Source organism: Saccopteryx leptura, chromosome 13 (genome assembly GCF_036850995.1).
Source record: "Saccopteryx leptura isolate mSacLep1 chromosome 13, mSacLep1_pri_phased_curated, whole genome shotgun sequence".
NCBI lineage: Eukaryota > Metazoa > Chordata > Mammalia > Chiroptera > Emballonuridae > Saccopteryx > Saccopteryx leptura.
In genome coordinates, this window is record NC_089515.1 from 43259140 (window position 1) to 43282270 (window position 23131).

At 48.0% G+C, this 23131-nt stretch overlaps 1 protein-coding gene across 1 annotated transcript; it reads left to right on the forward strand.

Moving 5' to 3' along the window:
* Positions 1-8923: 8923 nt before the first annotated feature.
* Positions 8924-22239, forward strand: DNAJA4 (DnaJ heat shock protein family (Hsp40) member A4). The gene is made up of 7 exons (XM_066354946.1): positions 8924-9192; positions 13979-14159; positions 16236-16340; positions 17642-17869; positions 18003-18233; positions 20191-20291; positions 20387-22239. Exons 1-7 carry the CDS (start codon positions 9061-9063, stop codon positions 20600-20602), a joined length of 1194 nt encoding a protein of 397 aa, XP_066211043.1. The 5' UTR covers positions 8924-9060; the 3' UTR covers positions 20603-22239.
* The last annotated feature ends 892 nt before the right edge of the window (positions 22240-23131 follow it).

The window sequence follows — 23131 nt, forward strand, 5'->3', positions numbered from 1 at the left end:
ATAACTTGTCCAACCCAAGACAAGGTTAACAATTAAATATGGGAGGGTGAGTTGTACAGACTGGGACAGATCTGGGTCTGCCACCCAGAAAGGTTTACACCTCTCCACCTTCTTGTCCTCACTCTACACTGGCTCCCTTCTGTGGAGACACAGAGATGGGAAGGAGAAAGCAGTCAGTTCCCTCCCTATCACCCTCAAAAGAATGGTCCAGAGTGCAGAGCATCGGCCTATCTAGATGCCCTATGGTGACATAGCAAAGACCTATGTTTTCTTGTGAAAAAATGGGCAGCTCAGAAATGCTCTCATTACCTTGTATTTGCTTTCCTCCCTTTCCCCACTTCCTTTTCCCCCTCATTTCTTTTTCCTCCTTGCTTTTGTGCCCTGGGATCCATTCCCAACAAAGGGCATAAGCTTTGTTGTGGGTTCTTTTTTAGGGAAACCTGGGACAAGATAGCTGTTTAAAAGCTGTGTGACCTTGGCTACATTATTTAACCTCTCTGTGCTTCCACTGTCTCATCTGTAAAATGGAGTTATAATAACTCCTACCTCACAGGGTTGCAGTAAGTTAAAAACACAGAAAGAACAGTGTGGACACTTCTTATAAGAGCTAGTGTTTGGCCTGACCAGGCGGTGGCACAGTGGATAGAGCGTTAGACTGGGATGCGGAAGGACCCAGGTTTAAGACCCCGAGGTCGCCAGCTTGAGTGCAGGCTCATCTGGTGTGAGCAAACAGCTCCCTAGCTTGGACCCAAGGTCACTGACTCGAGCAAGGGGTTACTGGGTCTGCTGAAGGCCCGCGGTCAAGGCACATAATGAGAAAGCAATCAATGAACAACTAAGGTGTTGCAATGAAAAACTGATGATTGATGCTTCTCATCTCTTTCCGTTCCTGTCTGTCTGTCCCTATCTATCCCTCTCTCTGACTCTTGCTCTGTCTCTGAAATAAATTAAAAAAAAAAAGAGCTAATATTTGTTATTTTTATTACTGGAACCCTAGAAAGCTCTAAATTGGGACAGAGGCGAATCATCATGAAGAAAATGGAGATTTGATGACTCTCCAGGACTCTCCTGGGGGCTGAGGGTGCTGTTGCTGTCCCTGAAGCTGGGGAGTGGGCTGTGGCTGGGGACAGAGCACTGGACTGATAGCATGACCCTGGATGCAGGCTTCATGTGTCAAGAGCCTTGGTTTCCTCATCTGTGCAGTGACTACATTCACATGGACACCTATCTCTCAGGGGCATCACCTGGGCAGGGATCAAGGGAGCCCAAAGAGCCTGCCTGACTAGAAACCCAGGAAGCACTCACCCCAGGTAAGGTCTATGAACGTCAGATCTAAAGAACCTGGAGATCACTGCCTCCAGCCCTCTGCATCCAAAGCTTGTGGCACTGGACAGGAACGGAAGAGTGTCCTGGGGGAGGGGGTACACAAGTCCTCCTATCTGAGCCTAGGCTCTGGCCTGGGGATACCTTTGTCTGGTGAAGCCCAATACCAAGGAGCTCCAGGCAATAGGTCTACTCTGAGTCTGGGACCTCTCCAACTTCTGCCTGGGCAGGTTGCATCTGTGACCTCCCCCAGGGTCTGGCTGGGAATGGGGACCATGGACAACCAGCCAAGACCTCAGAGTCCTGGCAAGTGGCCCAAGGCAGAGGAGCCAGAGCTGAGGCAGGCTGGGGCAGGTCAGTTTAAACGTGGCAAATCCACTCTGCTCAAACCCCGTGTCCTACTTAATGACAAACCTGCAAAGCCAGGTAGCGGCGGAACGGGGGTGGTAAAGACGGAGCATCTTTAGCTGAGCCAGGCTGGGGCCTCTCGGGTTCCAGCTGAGCCTTTCCTCTCCCAGTCCCTGCTCCTTCATGTCAGAGGGCACTAGCTGGACAGAAACAGGTGCCTGGTAAGTTCACATTCAGGTGTGAGGGGATGCTTCCTGGCCTAATGGTGCTGGGAGCCTGACCTTTGAAACAAGGATGAGGAGGGAAGTTATCCTGGTGCCACCTGTGCCCAGAGCCATCCACATCCATGTGCCTCACCATTGTAGCCCTGTCATACATTGTGACAGGAGCTGAGGAGTCTGGGACATGCCCAGTTCCACAGATGGGACTAGCCCATACTGATGTGACAAGAGCCCAGGGCTACCAAGCTACAGGTGAGCACTCAGAGGTGGCCCCTGCAGCCATTGGAGGATGGGGGATAGTGGGGGTGAGGATGCTATGACCAGGAAATGGACTGTTTCCTGATTCTCAAGAACTCAGTGGAGCGCACAGTGCTGGGCAGTCACAGCTGAATGAATTGGCATCCCTTTCTCTAATGTTGTCTGTCCAACAGTCTAGAAAACCATTTCTTTCTTTCCCAAACAGGAATTTGATCACCTCCATAGACCATTCTTGGCTGGTGACTCATTCTTTACAGGGGTCTCCCTGAGGCACAACCCAGACAGACCATGACCTCCCTACCCCCCAAGAAGGCAGAGTGAGCCCCATAAGAAAGAGTTCCAACTGTGGCTGATTGGGAGCAGGTGGGTCAGCCTTGACCAGTCCTTTGTGAGGACCTGAGTCACCTGAGAACCTTCCTAGCATCTGCGACTGCTTCTCTTAGGGCTTTGCCGCAGTTTGTAGAGAACATTCACACTGTAGCCTGGGAGGTGATAAAAAGGGGCTGAAGGTTGAGGAGGGCCCAGGTAAAGAGGGTAATGAGGTTGGACATCCACTGCTTCCCCTCACTCCAGGTTTTCCTCACTCATCCCCTCTAGGAAGCCTTGCCAGATACCCCTACATTATCCATCTTTCTCTGGTACGTTCCAGGGAGACTTCCTCCTTACCACTGTCAACTAAACTGCCACTTCTGCTAGCCTGGTGCCACGGAAGCCTGCTTTTCCTGCGAGATCTGAGGGCTGATCAAACACTCAGGCAGATGAGGCAGAACGTGGCCACACATTCATCTCTGCATCCCTCCAATGCAGACCAATGAGCACCTGTGACTGTGCCAGGCGGACACTGGGGGAAAGAGGGAACTAACATGGGTATATTCTAAGGAGTTACAGCCCAGCTGGGAAGGGAGCCTCAGACATCATGACAGTGAAAACAGGACTATTTTGAAATCAAGCTTTTGCTGTATAAACAGGGTTTGTGCTAAGGTGTTTATGCACATTCTCTCATACAATCTTATGTAACCAACACTACGATTACTACTATTATCATCATTATTTCACAGATGAGGACACTAAGACACAAAAAGAGCAAATGACAGAGCCAGGCTTTAGGCCTGAGAAGTGCCACCTGTCAGAGCCATCATCATGTGTATGACTCAGGAGAGAAGGCCTCTCTCCTCGGGGGATCAGAGCCAGCTTTCTGGTGAGGGTGACTTTTCAGTGAAGGAGGGAGTGGATTGGACGCACTGAGTTTTGGGCGATAACACTTCCAGAAACAAAGATGTGGGAGATAGAGAAGTGCCAGGCATGGAGTGTGACTGAGGAGAGCACATGGGGCCAGAGGAGGAGGACTGATTGGAAGGAAATGCAAGCTCATAGGTTTGGGACCCTGACTGCCAGCTAAAGGTATGGGGCTTGTGATTGGTAGAATTATGGTCCCCAAAGATGTTCATGGCTTACTAGCACAAACCTTTAAATGTTAACTTACATGTCAAAGGGGACTCCGCAGGTGTGATTACACGTTAAGGGTTTTGAGATGTGAAAATTATCCTGGATCATCCGGTTGGGCCCAATGTAATCACAGGGATCATTATAACAGGGAGGCAGGAGGATCAGAATGAGTAAAAGAGAGGTTGACTATGAATGCAAAGTCCAAGTGGCAGTGACTTGAAGATGTTACTTTGCTGTCTTTGAAGATGGAGGAAGGGCCATGAGCTATGTAATGCTGGAAAAAAGCTAGAAATGGATTCTTCTCCTCCAGCCTCCAGGAGGTATGAAGCCCTGTTAACACCTTAATTTTACCCCATTGGAACCCATTTTGGAATTCTAACCTCCAGAACTGGAAAGGAATAAACATGTATTATTTTAGGCCACAAAGTTTGTGGCATTTTGTTATAACAGCCACAGGAAACGAATATAGGGCTCTGGGCGAGCACAGTGTGGGGCACTGGAGTTTTCAGCAGCCTCATCTCACTGACATTTTTTTTCCAAGTGAGAGGAGGACAGGTAGAGACACAGACTCCCACATGTACCCCAACCCTGATCTACTTGGAAATCCCTGTCTGGGGCAGATGCTCTGCCCATCTGAGGCCATGCTCGCAACTGAGCTATTTTTAGTGTCTGACGTGGAAGCTCCATGGAGCCATCCTCAGTGCCTAGGGCCAATGCCCTTGAACCAATCAAGCCATGACTGTGGGAGAGGGAGAGAGAGAGGGAGGGAGAGAAAAGCAGATGTGCCCTGACTGGAAATTGAACCCAGGGACTTCCACACGCCAGGCCGATGGTCTACTACTGAGCCAACTGGCCAGGGCCTCACTGACATTTTAGAAAGCTGGATTCAATCCCACACATATTTACAGAGTACTAAGCACTGAGCTGGGCCATGGAGAGAAAGTGGCAAAAGACAGATGTAGCTTCTGCCCTGGATAGAGCTACAGTGTCATTGGAGGTCACTCTACCCCACACTGGGCCAGAGGCTGGTGCAAGATGAGCTGATTATCTCTAACCAGCAGCCTGAACAGGGCCAGTTCCCAATTGGCAGTTGCAGGCCGTTTGCTTAACTGAAAAGGGAGTTATCTGAACAGCTCTGAGGATGGCGCTTCTCAGCAGATGTGCCAGAGCCAGTGGGCAGCCAATTGGTTGTAGGAGGTTTGTGCCCACTGCCCTTTCTCTGAAGTGCATCCTGAAGGTCTGATGGGCACAAGGGGGTTTTATAGGCTTCTCAAAGCACCAAGTAGGTGGAGAAAGCCTATAAAACCCCCTTGTGCCCCCTTCTATGGTGGAGAAAAGTGGGATAGGGGAAAGCAAGAGGACCAATTCACCCCCTGTGAACCCAGAAATTCCACTCCAGGAAGTATATCCAACAGAAGTATGAACATTCACGCACCAAGACACACTAGAATGCTCACAACAATCACCTCTAGAAACAACTCAAATACCCACCAACAGTAAAATGGAAGCTAAAACGTGTTACAGTCACACAACAGCACAAACCAACAATGACAATGAACTTATTAAAGCCAGCAACATTGATCATTCTTACCAACTTAACATTGAGCAAAATAAGCCAAACTCAGGGTAGCTGTCTATAGTCCGTCCTATGTGGTCATGTCTCTGCTGACGCCACAACCGCTACGGGGCCTAACTGGTCTGGCCCAAAAACTCCTGGTACCACATGCTCAGACCCATTCCAAGCCTCTACTAGAGCCACTCAGGACCATGGATATCGCCACTGGGTTCACCTCCTGTTTCTTGTGTATCCTCCTGCCTTCAGCTGGGTCTTACCTCACCTGGAGAGCTACAAGAAGCAGGAGTGAATGGGGCTGTCCTTTCCCTCACCCTTGACCTGACCATCCCCTGCCTGTCTGCTGCATTCCTGGCCAGCTTTCCCTGGATCATGTCCTTCAGTTACAGTAACCTCTTTGCAATCATAATCTCTAGATTCCTCCATTGTGACATTCTGTGACCACATATTTTGGTTTATTAGGCCCTACTCAGTAGGACTATCCATCACTTGTTACACTGAAGTCTAGTTAAATCTTCCTTCCAAAAAAAAAAAAGCCAAACACAGAAGAATACCTATCCTGACCAGGCGGTGGCGCAGTGGATAGAGCATCAGCCTGGGATGCTGAGGACCCAGGTTTGAAACCTGAGGTTGCCAACTTGAGCGTGGGATCAGGGACATGACCCCATGGTCACTGGCTTGAACCCAAAGGTCTCCCAAAGGTCTCTGGATTGAAGTCCAAGGTCGCTGGTTTAAGTCGCTGGCTTGAGTAAGGGATCACTGGCTTGGCTGTAGCCCTCCACCCCCCACCCCCCACTCCCCACCCCCCCAGGTCAAGGCACATACATATGAGAAAGCAATCAATGAACAACTAAGGAGCTGCAACGAAGAACTGATGCTTCTCATCTCTCTCTCTCCTTCTTTTTTTTTTTCCTTTCAGAGACAGAGAGTGAGATAGACAGGGACAGACAGACAGGAACGGAGAGAGACGTGAAGCACCAATCATCAGTCCTTCATTGCGCGCTGCAACACCCTAGTTTCCCATTGATTGCTCTCCCATATGCGCCCTGACCGTGGGCCTTCAGCAGACTGAGCAACCCCCTGCTGGAGCCAGCGACCCTGGGTTCAAGCTGGCGGGCCTTTCCTCAAACCAGACGAGCCCACGCTCAAGCCGGCGACCCCAGGGTCTTGAACCCGGGCCCTCTGCATCCCAGTCCCACGCTCCATCCACTGCGCCACCGCCTGGTCAGGCTCATCTCTCTCTCTCTTCTTGTCTTTCTGTCCCAGTCTGACCCTCTCTCTCAAAAAGAAAAAAAAAACCTATTACACGATTCCATTAATATAATGCTCACAAAAGGGCACAACAAACAAATCTGTTTTAGAAGTCAGAATAGGGGTTCCCTGGGGATGGTGCACAGTGGTTGGGAGTTGGCACAGGGGGCTTCTGGACTGCTAGTAATGTTCTAATCCTGGACAGGGGTAACAAGAATGTTCATCACTTTGTGACAGTTCACTGTGCTGTACACTTGTGATTTGTGTATTTTCTATGTATACATTATATTGCAATGAAAAGTTTATTTTAAAAGTATTAATGGGCATATTATACTGACTGGTATTTTGGTGGTGATGTGGAGTCAAAGCTGTAGCCTTAACATGCCTGAACTGAGATGCTGTGTGACTCGGGACAAGCTTGTAAGCCTTTCTGGGTGTCAGTTTCTTCATCCCCGAGTTGGGTTTATATGTTGCGGATTACATAATTTTTGCAGAAACTCTACAAAATGCTTGAAGTAACCTGACTCCTCATATATAAAAAAAAACCAAGACTTTATTGGAACTGGATGCTTCCTGGGCAAGGACGTGGCTCCATTGCCAGTGGCCCAGCTATCTGACCTTGGTGCAGAGGCAGGTGTGGTAGACTGGGAAGAACACGTGAGCTTTGGGAGCATTTAGTCCAGGTTATAGTTCTGGCAAGGTCCTCATCTTAGTAGCACGTGAACTTGGGCAAGCTACTTCACCTCTTTAAGCCTCAGTTTCCTCACTGGTAAAATGAGGATGACATGCTCACTCTGCTGGGCAGGTGTGAAGCCTATGTGAACGGTGCCCAGCCATTGTCAAGCACCGCTGCTTTTCCTATGCTCAGTGGGGTGCGTAAGTTAGGTAGGTCTCCTGTTGGGACCAGGCCAAAGAGGATGTCTGGTCATTAGAAAAATTTGGTGATCCAAACTAAACAAAGAGCAGAGCCCTCCATTATAGGTTGTGCTGAGACCACACAGAGGGACTCAGGCCTCACCTGAGACTCAGGTCTCAGCACAACCTCATTATAGGTTGTGCTGAGACCACACACAGGGTGAGGCCTCCCTTTACCAGAGGGACTCAGGCCTCACCCTGCCCAAGATGCTTGGGGCTTGGGGAGGGATCAGTGTCCTAGGGGGACCCTGTCTTCACTCAGTGTGACCCCCCCCTCAGTGCCTTGTGGACTTGTGAACAGGTGCCAGGAGGCCGAACATCTGTACTGAATCAGATCTGGGCCTCATTTTGGGAGGAGCTGTTGACAAACAGGACTCTGGGGAGGAGTCCTGGGAAATGAAGGAGGATCTTGACACCCAAGGGGACAGCTGGAGAAACTACTGAGGTGGGGCACGGTAGCTCCAAGAAGACAGGGCTTCGGGCCACCGTTTTTGCTAACAGATTCTGAATTTCTTGGCCTTCTCTGTGGAGACTAGTGTTTCTCCAACCCTGACCTTCTCAGAGAATCCAAACCTGCTTAAAGATTTGTTTCTCATATGCATATACACACAGACATATAGGCATATATGTTCTTGCAAACACACACCGAAATACATAGAAAAGCAAACTAAGAAAATAAACATGACCTATCATTTCATCAGGTGTGTCTCAAGGGTGGCAGTGCCTCTCCCCTGGAGAAAGGAGGCCGAACGAACCCTTTGAACCAGCACAGCTACGCCAGGATCCAGGTCCTGTGACGCTCAGGAGGTCAGGGTCTAGATGGACCCGGGTCTCATGAGCCTGGGGTCTCAGCGGGGCAGGATCCCGGGGGCTGGATCTCGGTGGGCTGAGGTCCCGGTGGGCCGGGGCCGGGTAAGCTGGGGTCTCGGTGGGTTGGAATCTCAGTGGGTGGGGCACTATGGGGCCGGGGTCTCGGTGGGCCGGTCCCGGAGCGCCCGGGAGTGGCCCCCGCCCCACGCTGGGCCCTGCTCCCGAGGTTTCCGATGCCCGGGGCCGGCCTAGGGTCGGCCGGGCGCTACTGCAGGGATGCTGCAGCTCGGTCTCCTGAGGAGGGGCCGCAAGGCGCGGGCCTCACGGGCAGAGGCGGATTAAGGTTGGTTGAGGCCCCGGGCGCAGAAGAAAATACTGGGCCCCTTACACTAGAAAAAAATGTCAAGTTGGGGGTTTGCGGGGCCCTTCAGAAGTCGGGGCGCAGGGGCGCGCGCGCGCGCGGTGCGCCCGCCGTTAAATCCGCCTCTGCTCACGGGCAGCCCGGCGCCCACGCCCGTGACCGCTCAGAGGTCCCGGGGCCAACCCCGCACGGCCCCCGCCAACCCCGCACGGCCCGCCCGCGCTCTTGCGGGAGGTCCGTGGAGACGGCCGCCGAGCCTCCAGAAGGTTCTGGGCGTTTCTGGCGTCCCCGTCCCCGCGGAAACTGCCGCCCGCGCCTAATAAAAGCCGTTGCGAAGGCGCGGGGGCCGAAGCGCAGGCGGGACCGCGACTGACGAGACTGGGGCTGTGACGGGATTGTGACGTGACGCGGCGCGCCGTGACGTGACCGTGACGCGCCCGGGCCAGAACTGACGGGACGGGGACGGAACGTGAGGTGACCGGGCCGGGCGGGCGGGCGGCGGGGCGCTGAGCGGGCTCCTGAGCGGCGTCGCCCGCCGGCGCCGCGGGGACAAGATGGTGAAGGAGACGGAGTACTACGACATCCTGGGGGTGAAGCCCAACGCGCAGCCCGAAGAGATTAAGAAGGCCTACCGAAAGCTGGCGCTCAAGTACCACCCGGACAAGAACCCAGACGAGGGCGAGAAGGTGCGGCCGCGGGCCCGGCCGGGCGGGCGGGCGGGGCGGGGGCGGGGGCGGGGGGCGCCGCGGACCGGGACGTGGGGGACGTCGGGGACGTCAGGGGGCCTGGGGGGCGGGCCGGGGGCGTGAGGGGCGTGAGGGGCGTGAAGCCCGCGGGCGGGAGGAGGGCACACGGGGGACCGTGGTCTTCAGAGGGTCCCAGGCGTTCCTGTGGGAAACTGAGGCACAGCGGCCACAAGTGCTTTGTGGACACGCCACATCCGTGTCCCTAGTGATGCCTGAGCCAGGACGAGGGTCCCTCATGAGAAGACTGACCGGATGTGGTTATGTGCTCATCTCGCGCTGGATAAACCTGGTCAGGCACCGAGCGATTACATTTTCTTTATTAAACAGGGACACGGAGATCTTTAACTTCGCCCATCATTTTATACGAATATAACAGGCTTTTTGTGACAAATGACCCACCGCTCATTCTAAGGACCAGTAATACTGGAAAAATGCTCTGTATAATTGAGACTTCTATTCACCATTTCACCCTGTTCACAACCTGCTTTTTATCCCCAAGGAGGGTCCTCACCCACATGAGTAACAAAATCAGGCACTGTCCCTGGTGAAGCTGGTTAGCTAGCCTTGCCACTCCTTTCACGTCTTGGCATTTTTTAAATAAAATTTGGATGTCCCAGATGGTTTGGGGGAGATGAGGCTTTTTTAGGAGCTGATACATGGCCACTTTTGAAGTCATAGATGATCCTCCATCAGTTAGACTGGTAGACCGACGCTAATATTAAAATACCTGTCTGCTTTAGCTATTCTAAGTTGAAAACAGCTGCTTAAGGAAGGTTGGCTGAGTGGCAACAGTGATAGAATATTTATATTTAGCCGCATGTACCGAATATGGTTGTGCCAAGTTAAAATGCTTTCTTGTAAGGCCATGCGTCTGTCACTTTCAGGCATTCTTTCTTATGTATATTTAGGTGGCTCACTGTAGCTTTTAAAGTCACTGGCTTTCTCTGTGGTGTCCGTGACTCAAAAATGTGCTCCCTACATTCATATGTAACCTGTTTCTGAGAATCTCCTTGGAGGAGAGCACAGCCGGGCTTCTAATTTCACGTTTCAGAAGGCTGGCTAAAGGCAGCATGTGGGACAGCAGCTTTTTAAAATTGGACTTGACCTGTACTACATTTCTGTAGGTATCACTGTGTACACACCAGTCTGACCAAGTTGTTTGATTTGTTAACCTAATATTTATTTATAGCCAGGCACTGAATTAGTGCCACATAAGTGAGGCTCTTGGTGGTGAAGTCTGGCAGGTCCCTCTCAGCTTGTGATGTCCCTACTGGCAGGAATACGTTCCCCTGCTCACCTCCCACAAAAGGGATAAAATCCTTTGATTTCCTTCTCAGCTACAACTTCTCCCAGGTGTCTGACTCTGACCCATAAACAGAACTACTGACTCAATCCTTATCCCACTTTAATTATGATTCCATGTTCAATACCTCCATTCCCCACTGCCAAGTAAGCAGAGCAAGGACTATGGTCCCCATGCTCACTTATGGGGCTTGTGTCTAGTTGTGCAATGTAGGTGCTAAAGTGTTTGTTGAGGCCTGACCTGTGGTGGCGCGGTGAATAGAGCGTCGACCTGGAAACACAGAGGTTGCTGGTTTTAATCCCTGGGCTTGCCTGGTCAAGGCACATGTGGGAGTTGATGCTTCCTGCTCCTCCCCCCTCCTCTCTCTCTCTCCTCTCTAAAATGAATAAATTAAAAAATATTAAAAATAAAGTGTTTGTTGACTGACTGAATGAATGGGTATGTCAGGAGAAGAAACACAATTTAAAGAATTCTGTGTAGGAAGAGGAAAGAGCCCTATAAAGACAGTTTGGAAGGCAAATTGTTGCATTGAAGGGGGAACTGGGAGATGAGTGGAAATTGGGTTGGAAATCAAAGGGGATGGTAGAAACGCTGCTGTGAAGTTCTCTGAAGAGAACTCATTCTTTCATTTACTCATTACCAGGTACCTCCTCTCTGGTACTGCTGTATGTAGGGCACACTGTGTAGAGTGTAGACCTTTTCTTTTTTGTGCAAGTCTGTGTAGTTCTTATCCACTTTATCTGTCATAGGTAGAACCTTCTTATTTTTTCCCTCCTAAGTCTGTAACTGTATTATTAATGTCTCTTCAAAAATAGATTAAGGCAGTCCTTTCTCTGCTTGCTCCAGGATAACTGAGACGGCTGTTGGTATGTTGGTCTTTGTTTTGTGCCGTTGTCCTGTGTTGCTAAGCACTGGGCAGCGTGTGTTTGCTGTCAGACACTCTGTATGGAGTCTGTACTTATCTCATCTGTGGCTGGTTTCTATGAGACACTTGGGCAGTGGGTCAGTAAGCTTGTCCTTTTCAGAAGCAATGATAGGGGTGTATTCTTGGCTATTACCCTCACTGGCTTTTGAGATGAGTTTGGTGTTTTGGCCAATTTCACCGTAACTTTTAGTTTGAATAGATTTTCGTGAAAGTTTAAAGATCATAATAGTGCGGAAAAATTTAAGAATGTAGAGGAAAAGCTGCCAACTACACGTCACCCTAACTGCGATCACTATGCTTCTTCCCAGGCTTTTTCCAGGATGATCATATGTGGTCATTGTGGAGCATACTTTTTTTTCTTGCCACTTAATATTTTGTCACAAACGTTTCCAAGTTGCTAAATAGTCTCTAAGCCATTTTTCCCCAGCAGCATAGTAATTTCAAATTGTCGCATTCTGAGAGGTGAACTGACCAGAGCACCGAACAGAGCACTGGAAGACGGGGTGCCAGCAGGAAGCTGAATTAGACTCCAGAGCCATTTTTCCCCAGTGCAAGATCCAATTCAGGATCACCTACTGCATTTAGTTTAACTTTCTCTTATTTTGCAGAATGTCCTTCAGTTTGGGTTTTCTGATTCTTTCTCTACAGTCAGATTCCAGTGAATTCCAGTGATAACATTTTTGGTGGGAATGCGACACATGGGATATTTTGTCTGTCTTAGGGTACTGGAGATACATATTTGAAGATAGCCCCAAAAGGATTTGAGCGATGAGATGGAAGAGAGAGAGTAAATGAGATTTTGGCCTTGCCAATAACTGAGATGTGGGACAAACAGTGGGAGGGGCAGGACCTTTAGGGGAAAGTATAGGTTTGCACACAGTGTCTGCAACCTGCAGTGGATAGGTGCTTACAAGATGTCTGTAGTTGAATTTCATGCTAGTAAACCTGTAAAGCAATCCTCATGAGCTGGGAAGCTAGCAGCAGCACCCAGGAGTCCTGGGCTTTCTTCAGTTATAGGTTAAGTTCTGGCCTGGGCTAACTACCTCCTAGTTCCATAAGACTTTTCCTGTCCCATACAGCCAGATAGGGAGAAACTTTCTTTTCTCACTGCTTTCGTTCTCTTATTCTCTGTAGTAGTCATGCCACTGATCCCTTAATAATGTTTTCTTAGTGTTTTCCACCTGATAAGGGGAGTAAATGGAAAAATCAGGTTCCAGATCACTGACAAACCAGCTAGTTTGGGGGTTGGGTGCAGAATTTCTCTGACATTGCATTTAATATTTAATAAATTTTTAGAGAGGGAGAGAAAGAACGGGGGGGGGGGGGGAGATTAGCTCATAGTAGTTGCTTCCCACATGTACCTTGACTGGATAAGTCTAGTTTTGAACTGGCGATCTCGGCATTCCATGTCAAAGCTTTATTCTCTGAGCCACCACCGGCCAGGCTGACATTTAATTTATATAGTAGATTTGCTTAATAACAAAACTCAGAATGTATCTCTTTTTAAATTTATTTATTGATTTTAAAGAGAGAGGAAGGGGGAGAAAAAGAGGGAGGAAGGGAGAGAGAAAGAAACATCAGTTTGTTGTTCCACTTATTTATGCATTCACTGGTTGATTCTTGTATGTGCCCTGACTGGGATCAAACCTACAACCTTGGTGTATCAGGATGGTGCTCTAACCAACTAAGCTATCTGGCCAGGGAAAACCTATCTCTCTCTTTTTTAAAAAAAATTATTTATTCATTTTACAGAACAGAGAGAGAGAAAGATAGAGAGAGAGAGAGTGAGAGAGAAGGCGGGGAGGAGCAGGAAGTATCAACTCCTGTATGTGCCTTGACTAAGCAAGACCAGGGTTTCGAACTGCTGACCTCAGCATTCCAGGTCAATACTTTATCCACTGTGCCATCACAGGTCAGGCTCTCTCTCTATTTTAAAGATTTTATTTATTGATTTGAGAGAGAGAGACAGGGGTGTGGTGGGGAGAAGCAGGAAGCATCAGTTCATAGTTGCTTCTTGTATGTGCTTTGACCAGAGCTGGTGACCTCAGCATTCCAGGATGATATCTTAACCACTGCGCCACCAGAGCTCAGGCAAACTGATCTCTTTTTTTTTTTAATTATTAACTTTTTGCATTTATTTATTTATTTATTTTACAGAGGCAGAGAGAGGGATAGATAGGGACAGACAGACAGGAACGGAGAGAGATGAGAAATCAATCATTAGTTTTTCGTTGCGACATCTTAGTTGTTCATTGACTGCTTTCTCATATGTGCCTTGACCAGGGGCTACAGCAGACCGAGTCACCCCTTGCTCAAGCCAGCAACCTTGGGTCCAAGCTGGTGAGCCTTCTGAAACCAGATGAGGCCGCGCTGAAGCTGGCGACCTCGGGGTCTCGAACCTGGGTCCTCCACATCCCAGTCCGACGCTCAATCCACTGCGCCACTGCCTGTTCAGGCGAACCCTATCTCTTTTTAATTGCTCTCTTTTTCTTCTAAAGTTTAAGCTCATATCCCAGGCATATGAAGTGCTTTCAGATCCAAAGAAAAGGGATATTTATGACCAGGGCGGCGAACAAGCAATCAAGGAGGGAGGCTTGGGCAGCCCCAGCTTCTCTTCCCCCATGGACATCTTCGACATGTTCTTCGGTGGCGGAGGGCGGATGGCTAGAGAGAGAAGAGGTAAATGATTTTAAAGACCTTATGCAAGTTTTATAGTTTCCAAATTGTTCGTTATTGGAATCAGGGTGGATTGTGCCTTAAAAGGGTAGAGATATCATGGTTTGGGACCATTAGCTTTAACTACTTCATCCCTGTCTAGTATCCAGGCTACTGGGAATCTCTTAGCACACTGAGCAATAACCTGCCATCCTCCAAGCACCATGTATAAAGGAACAGATGGAGTGATGAGTAGAAAGGAGGAAGATCAAATTCATCTTCTCCTTTTTCTCTGTTGTTGGGGTCAAGTTCCTGAGTGTCCAAAGAGACATAGTGGCACCTCCTCTGGTCATTAGTGATGCCTCTGCTAAAACTTTTTCTTTCTTCCCATATGCCCTCCTTCCCGCATGCCCTCCTTCCCATACCTCCTGACCTGCACCCAGGCTCTATCTGGCCAGTGCTCTGCTGTGTGCGGGTGGCCTCATTTTCTTAGCCTGCTCAGGAAATTTTCTAGGTAGCAAAATTTACCCCTTTATGTTTAACCATCTTTGTAAAAGAATTTACCCATCTCCCTCATCAGAATATTTTAATCCCCAGGAAGTGAATGAGGGATTTAGTCCTGAGCTGAATGGCTCTAGGCTGCTGTTCTTGAGTAATGGGGTTTGCTTTTCTACCTCCTAACTCCTGCCATTCTATGAGCTGTCACCTCTGACTGTGACTAGTAATCTCTAATAGCCCCCATTCTCCTGTTCAGTTTACTGTTGATAAACTGCTTTGGACCTTGAAACCAGATAGATAATCAATTTTACAATCCTGGATAAAAGCAGAAAAAGCTCTGCATTGGGGTTTATGAAGGGTGGTGTGGATCAACAAGAGGCCCCTAAATAAGACTGTACTTGGTCCCACATTATAATTGACTGTGAGCTTTAAAAAGCTTGACTCTCTATTCTGTGAACAGTATGCTGAAAATCACAGTTGCTTACTGGGGAAAATCCTTGTGCTGTTTTCTGGGTACATTGCCTGCTTGTATAATTGACAATGTGGATGTGATTAAAATCCTTTGAGTAGTACGAACATTCATGTATGTCCTTGTGCCTCCTGACCATCCAGAGTATGACCGTACATGTACGGCTTTAAACTTTGAGCTGGAGGTACGCAAGAATTGCATGAGATTAAAAAAATTTATTTAAAAAATATATAAGGCAACATTTAAAAAAGGCAAATATATGTTCTTTTTGTTTCCATAATTGGTTATCAAACAAACATGATTTTAAATTAATAAAACTGGAACTGGAACTAATTTTGTTTTTTTGAAAATAAAACTCACTTCCAGGGGTCAGCGAGCATGAAAAAGACTCACTATTCAAAGGGTTAAAGCCTTGGGTATCTCTTGCCCAGCCCTCTCACTCTCTTCAGGTGAATAACATCTTGCCCTTAATTAAGTCATCTCTCAAAACTGACAGCCAGTAAACAAGGACAGCTTGTCTCAGTGACTGCAAGTAACAGTGAGGGTCCTGATGCTCTGGGTCCTGCCAGGCTGGCATAGCGCCAGAGCAGACAGATCCACCCTGAAGACAAAAGGCCCACTGTCCTGAATGCACAGACAAGGTTTTGGCAGATGAAAGAGTTCCCACTTGGTCACAAATTACAGAAGGTCTCAAAGAGTAAAGTGCATTAGGCTCAAGGAACAGTTTCAATTGAAGGTCCAGAGAAGGGTTGTCATGCATTCATCTGTGAGGAAAGGGCTCCTTTCATGGAGAGAACCTAGTTAATCAATTTCATTGTAACATTGCTTTATGTTCTCTTGGTGATCTGTCTTCAGATTTATTTTGGAAGTAAAGATGGAAAGTCTTTATGTTGACATCTATAAATGATTAATTAGCTCATAGCTGGAAGGGGTATTAGTTCTCATCATTGGCAGAGAGCCAAAGGAATGAGTCAGGTATAATAGCAGCGTTGCTCCCTACAGGGAAGGGAACAGTGACACAGGCACAGCTTCGAGTCTCTGGAGGGACTTCATACGAGTGTCTCCTGGGTGGTATTTAATAGTGGTATATTTACTACAGTATTACTAATTGTTTTCTTTTTCCCCTTGGTAAGGCAAGAATGTTGTTCATCAGTTGTCTGTAACTCTTGAAGATTTATATAATGGAGTCACAAAGAAATTGGCACTCCAGAAAAATATAATTTGTGAGAAATGTGAAGGTAAAAAAATCAATTATTTATTTATTTATTTTTATTTCTCTGAACCTGGAAACGGGGAGAGACAGTCAGATAGACTTCCGCATGCGCCTGACCAGGATCCACCCGGCATGCCCACCGGGGCGACGCTCTGCCCACCAGGGGGCGATGCTCTGCCCCTCCCGGGCGTTGCTCTGCCGCGACCAGAGCCACTCTAGCGCCTGGGCAGAGGCCAAGGAGCCATCCCCAGTGCCCGGGCCATCTTTGCTCCAATGGAGCCTCAGCTGCAGGAGGGGAAGAGAGAGACAGAGAGGAAGGAGAGGGGGAGGGGTGGAGAAGCAGATGGGCGCTTCTCCTGTGTGCCCTGGCCAGGAATCGAACCTGGGACTTCTGCACACCAGGCCGACGCTCTACCACTGAGCCAACTGGCCAGGGCAAAAAATCAATTTTTGAATGACTTTTCAAAGTTCTGATCCTTTAGATCTAGAAAACAGGGGATCTGTATTATAAGTCATAGAGAAACAATATATCTTTTCAAATGTGAGGGCCAAACAGAGATTGCAAACAGGTAACCTGAGGAATAAATTTGTTTCATTTTGGCCTTGTAAATTTTTTATTTCAACCACACATTTATTTAGTATGTTGACAATTATTTTAAAAATTTTAAAATCAAAACAGTTCACCCAACTTAGGGGTTAGCAAACTTTTCCAATAATGGGACAGATAGTAAATATTTTAGTCTTTGTGGGTCATGTGGTTCCTATCATTAACTATTCAATTTTTAGGGCAAAAATAGCCATAGACAATATATGTATAAACGAACAAATGTGCTTGTGTTCTAATGAAGCTTTATTTACAAAACCAGGCATCTGGCCATAGTTTATTGACCCCTGACTTAAATGTAAATGTAATTAATGTAACTTTTTAAAATCTGATTTTTCAGGAATAGATCCACAGAGACTGGCTGAGCTGAGTAGCCACCTCTATGGACAGGACTGGGTCCTCTACTTCTCCATAGACCCCCTACTCGGTCACATGGAGACAGATGTATTTTTTCCGTTCTGAGGGGTGGAACACAGTTGATGGAACTTTAGTAATAAATTTGGCTTGGCACAGCCAAAAACACAAATTTTTTTGAGATCCCCTGTTAACATTTGGCTATTATCTGCTTGGCTGGAACTACCCATTACTTCCACATTGCTTGTCACATTGGTAGAGAATTCAAACCCCAGTGTCCAAGTAGTGGTTCGTTACTCTCCTGCTGTGGTGCAGTGCTTCTCAGGGAAGAGCACAGCTCTCATCTGTTCCCCCACCCCCACCCACAGGTGTTGGTGGGAAGAAGGGCTCTGTGGAGAAGTGCCCAGTGTGCAAGGGCCGCGGGATGCAGATCCACATCCAGCAGATTGGGCCGGGCATGGTGCAGCAGATCCAGACTGTGTGCATTGAGTGCAAGGGCCAGGGCGAGCGCATCAACCCCAAGGACCGCTGCGAAAACTGCAGTGGCGCCAAGGTGATCCGGGAGAAGAAGATTATCGAGGTGCACGTTGAAAAAGGTGAGACTGCATAGAAGTAGCACTCCGCGTGGGCTGGAAGTGCTCCCTGGTGCTCTGTACCTTTCTCTAAAGCTTTGTAGAAAGTATGGGTCCTAAGAGAAATGGCTAATCAGGAAGGGATGATGTTCCCTAGGTATGAAAGATGGGCAAAAGATACTATTTCACGGAGAAGGCGATCAGGAGCCTGAGCTGGAGCCTGGTGATGTCATAATTGTACTCGATCAGAAGGATCATAGTGTCTTTCAGAGACGAGGCCATGACTTGATCATGAAAATGAAAATTCAGCTTTCTGAAGCCCTCTGTGGCTTCAAGAAGACAATAAAAACACTGGATGATCGAATCCTTGTTATTACATCCAAATCAGGTAATGTTTCCAATGTGTTTTTGTTGTTGTTCTGTGTGTTTGGCTTAAAACTACTGGTTACTGCCTGACCAGGCAGTGGCGCAGTGGATAGAGCATCGGACTGGGACATAGAGGACCCAGTTTCGAAGCCCCGAGGTCACTGGCTTAAGTGTGGACTCATCTAGTCTGAACAAGGCTCACCAGCTTGAACCTAAGGTTACTGGCTTGAGCAAGAGGTCACTCTCTCTGCTGTAGCCCCGCGGTTAAGGCACATATGAGAGAGCAATCAATGAACAACTAAGGAACCATAATGAAGAATTGATGCTTATCTCTCTCCCTTCCTGTCTGTCCCTCTCTCTGTCTCTGTCACAAAAAACAAAACAAACAAAAAACACTACTGTTTACTTAGCCTGGTTTCACATTTAAGCCTGTCTTCTATTATTGTTAATGACTTGATTTTCTGTAAGTTTGAAGTCATCATTAATGACTAAAAAATTTATGTATTTTTAAGTCTTCTGCTAGAGCCCTGGCCGGTAGCTCTAGAGCATTATCCGATATGCCAAGGTAGCAGGCTTGATCCCTGGTCAGGGCATAAACTAGAACAATCAATGAATGCATAATTGAGTGGAATGACAAATAGATGTTTCTCTCTCTCTCCCTTTCTCTATCTCCAAAATCAATAAATAAATCTTAAAATAATCTCCTAGAAAAAAATTCAGAGTGCGGGTGTGGGGAAGAGCCCCAAACAGGAATCTTAGGGCCTAAAATTCTAACTAGAAACAGCCAATTTAACTTAAATTTTAAAGTTTTTTTTTTTCATTTTAGAGAGGAGAGGGAGAGAGGGAGAGAGAGAGAGAGAGAGAGAGAGAGAAGAGGAGAGACAGAGAGAGAGAAGGGGGGAGGAGCTGGAAGCATCAACTCCCATATGTGCCTTGACCAGGCAAGCCCAGGGTTTCAAACTGGTGACCTCAGCATTTCCAGGTCGACGCTTTATCCACTGCACCACCACAGGTCAGGCCAAGTGTTTTTTTTTTTATAATAAGAAAACACAGCCAATTATAGGAGCTTTGCTATCAAGAGATTATCTGTGCTGATTCATCTACGTTTCTCTAGCCTCTGTGATATCAAATACACATGAGAGACATTTTAAAATAGAATTTTCCTGATAAAAGACCTGTCAGCTTATCCTTGCAGGCATCCACAGAACTATGCACACACTCACAGAAGCTAGAGGGAACTCCTTGAACCAAAAGGGTTCTTAAGGGCCCGAGCGCTCAGCCTACCAGCTCGTATAGATACCAGGCTCCCCATTCCCAGGAGAGTGAGAATCCAGGTGGGCACCAGAGCACCTGCCTAGAAGGGGCTGAGAGGACAGCAGGCAAACTGAAGAAGGAAGAAAGGCCAGGCTAGGACCTTGACTTGAAGCTGCCTCAGAATAGCACTTAAGGTCATTGTCCATGTCAAAGAATGGAGAGGTGTGGTGGTGAAGCTACCCAGGCACCTTGACCTCTTAACTGGCTGTAAACAGTATTGCACTGGACCCTGACTGGCCACAGGTAAGACTAGATGGGCCAGCCTGACCGGACGGTGGTGCAGTGGATAGAGCATCGGACTGGGATATGCAGAGGACCCAGGTTCGAGACTCCGAGGTCTCCAGCTTGAGCACGGGCTCATCTGGTTTGAGCAAAGCTCACCAGCTTGGACATAAGGTTGCTGGCTTGAGCAAGGGGTCACTAGCTCTGCTGTAGCCCCACGGTCAAGGCACATATGAGAAAGCAATCAATGAACTAAGGTGTCGCAACGAAAAACTAATGATTGATGCTTCTCATCTCTCTCCATTCCTGTCTGTCCCTATCTATCCCTCTCTCTGACTCTCTGTCTCTGTAAAAAAAAAAAAAAAGAATAGATAGGCAGGAGACCGACCCCTTCAGGCCTCCCTCCCTCCACCTGTGTCCTAACTGAACCTTTTCTGAGGCAGGTGAGGTGATAAAGCACGGGGACCTGAAATGTGTGCACACTGAAGGGATGCCCATCTACAAAGCACCCCTGGACAAAGGCAATCTGATCATTCAGTTTCTAGTAAGTTCATGTGTTTTGTTCTCATGGGACATATTAAATGCTTAATTGGGAAGGGAGGAAACAGCTACCTCTCTTTCCCGCCTCACCCTTTACAGGTAATCTTTCCTGAACAACACTGGCTTCCTGAAGACAAGCTTCCTCAACTAGAAGCTTTACTCCCTCCTCGGCAGAAAGTGAGGATCACAGATGACATGGATCAAGTGGAGCTGAAAGAGTTCAACCCCAACGATCAGAACTGGCGCCAGCACAGGGAGGCCTACGAGGAGGATGATGATGGGCCCCGGGCCGGGGTGCAGTGCCAGACGGCATGACCTGGCCCCGCAGCGCCAACACACGATGAATGTCGAGTTGGCACAATGAAAATGGTATCGCTCTAATAGCCTGTTTGGGGTGTCCTGTGTATGTGTTCAGCATTCTCAATTGCTGAGTGTCTTTTTGGGTTTTCTTTTGGTTGTAACCCAAGTTAAACCTTAATTTATATTTAAATGTTTTAAGTGTAAATCACCTCTAGGCTGCACATGGAACCTATTTATTTACATGTTCAGGATCCATCATAGATGCCAGTGACCGCACTGACACGTTGTACTTGTAGTGGTTTTGCCATAATTCAGTCCCACCAATAAAGCACAACCCAGGTAGCAGCCCTCTGCCCCTAGCTGACCTCTAGACACCATGTGAGCACCTGGCCCATCTCTGGTCTGGGTTTCTCTCCTCTCCTTCCCATGGTAAAGGTCCTGAGGGCATGACCTCAGGGTTGCTAATGTGACAAATTTGAGTCTAGATTCTAGCTGATCCTCCTTGAGAATAAAAGCACATCTGTGGACTAGACTTGGTTGCAGCACCTGGTTCACACTGACTGGGCTGCAGGGCCAGTTGGTTCCTAGTGTTCTGTGAGTGAATGGAATGGAGTATGAGTATATCACCTCTCTTGGAAGCTTCTTGAACCTTCCAAGCCTCATGGTGAGGACAAACCTGTGCTTTAAATGAAACGCTAATCTGTTTGCCTGTGCCCCTGCACCTTGTTCTTTGTGGTTTTAATGATTTTTTGTTGACAACTTTTGCAATGCTCTCCCACCAAAGTGCTTACTTGTAAAGAAAATGAAATCTTGTGTCCCCAGCAGCCTCAGTACAGCCACAGATGCCATGGGAGAATGTGGTGGTTTGGCCCCATGGCACAGCCTGCTTCCTGGATGACTTGAGGGTCTGGAGAGGCATAGGACATTTCTGTTTCCACCTCATTCTCCCAGACTCAGCTCCCTTCCAAAGGATCGTACCTCTCACCGCACAGCCATAAATAAGGGCTTCCTGCTCATGATGATGTCTGTGAGACCTGTACTGACCGAGTTGCACTGACCGAGCTGCACTCTGGATGCCCACTGTGGATGACAGCTTGTTGGGATACCAGTTGTTATTTCACTCCTGACAAGTAGACCACAGTTTAAATTTAGGGTTACCTCAACCATTAGCTATTAATGCTCCTCTCCTTCCCAAAACAGTCATGAAAGAAAAACTATCTTCTAAGCTGCTGGGTTAAAGCAGAGGTCATTTGTCACAGCCACCCTCGCTTGGTTCTGTAGCACTTGCGAGTGTGACTCAGACCAGAGACCTCCCCTGGGAGGTTCATGTAAGTTGAGCATAATTTGCTCGAAATGGGTAGAGAAGAGCCCACCTGTGCCACTCTGATCACTGGTCAGGACAGAATAGAACCTATTCTTCCAACTAAGCCCATGCGAAAATCAATTTACAAATGGACCACGAATGCAGGGTGTCCTGTTTCTGTGCTGTGACTTCCTAATAAATTATTGCTAGAGAACTGTTTAGTTGATGATGGGGCAAAATTACATTCAGCTCCTTCCTTGTCATGTAAATAAAATCTAGAGGGTGTTGCTTAAAATTTATTCCCCCTGTACATTTGTCACTTTAAAAATAAATTTGAGCTGATATGAGACATATGGCTTTGGTTTTTTATTTTCTGGACCTCAAATGAACAGTGTTAAGTGCCAGCTTGCCTCACGCTGGTTGATGTGATGGAATGAAGTTCCTACTCATGGAGCCTCTATTTGGGGGATAAATGCAAACAGCAGCAGTGACAACTGCTAGGAAGAATAAGAGTAATGGGCTCTGGCCAGATAGCCCGGTTGGTTAGAGTGTCGTCCCAAAGCCTAGAGGTTGCTGGTTCAATCCCGTTAGAGCACATACAGGAACAGATTGATGTTCCTGTATTTCTCTCTCCCTTCCTTTCTCTCTAAAATCAATAAATATAAAAAAGATAAAAAGAACGGAGTAATGGCAAAACATGGCAGGGCACAGGGAAGCCTCTTCTCTGAGCAGCTCCCTGAAAGCAGTCTGAGGGAGGCACATTCTAGGCTGAGGAAATGGCAAGGCCTGTGTGCTCACAGGAAGGTGAGCAAGGCAAAGAGGCAGGAGAGGGAAGCAGGAGCACAGGACCTGGCTTACAAGCATATGATCAATAAGAACAAGCTCAGAGTATCAGCTGTTTACATTTCCCTGTTCACGTGCAGACCAGTCTCAGGTATAGGTATTTGGGGATATTGGGTGGGGCTACAGTCAGCAGCAGGTGTAGGCAAGAGCCTATAAACATTGGGGTTTATTTTATATTTTTCTGAGGTGAGAAACAGGGAGGCAGAGAGACTCCTGCATGTGCCTGACCGGGATCCACCGGGCAAGCCTACTAGGGGGCAATGCTCCGTTGCAACTGGAGCTATTCTAGAGCCTGAGGCAGAGGCCATGGAGCCATCTTCAGCGCCCTGGCCAACTTTGCTTCAATGGAGCCTTGGCTGTGGGAGTAGAAGAGAGAGATAGAAAGGAGAGGGGGGAGG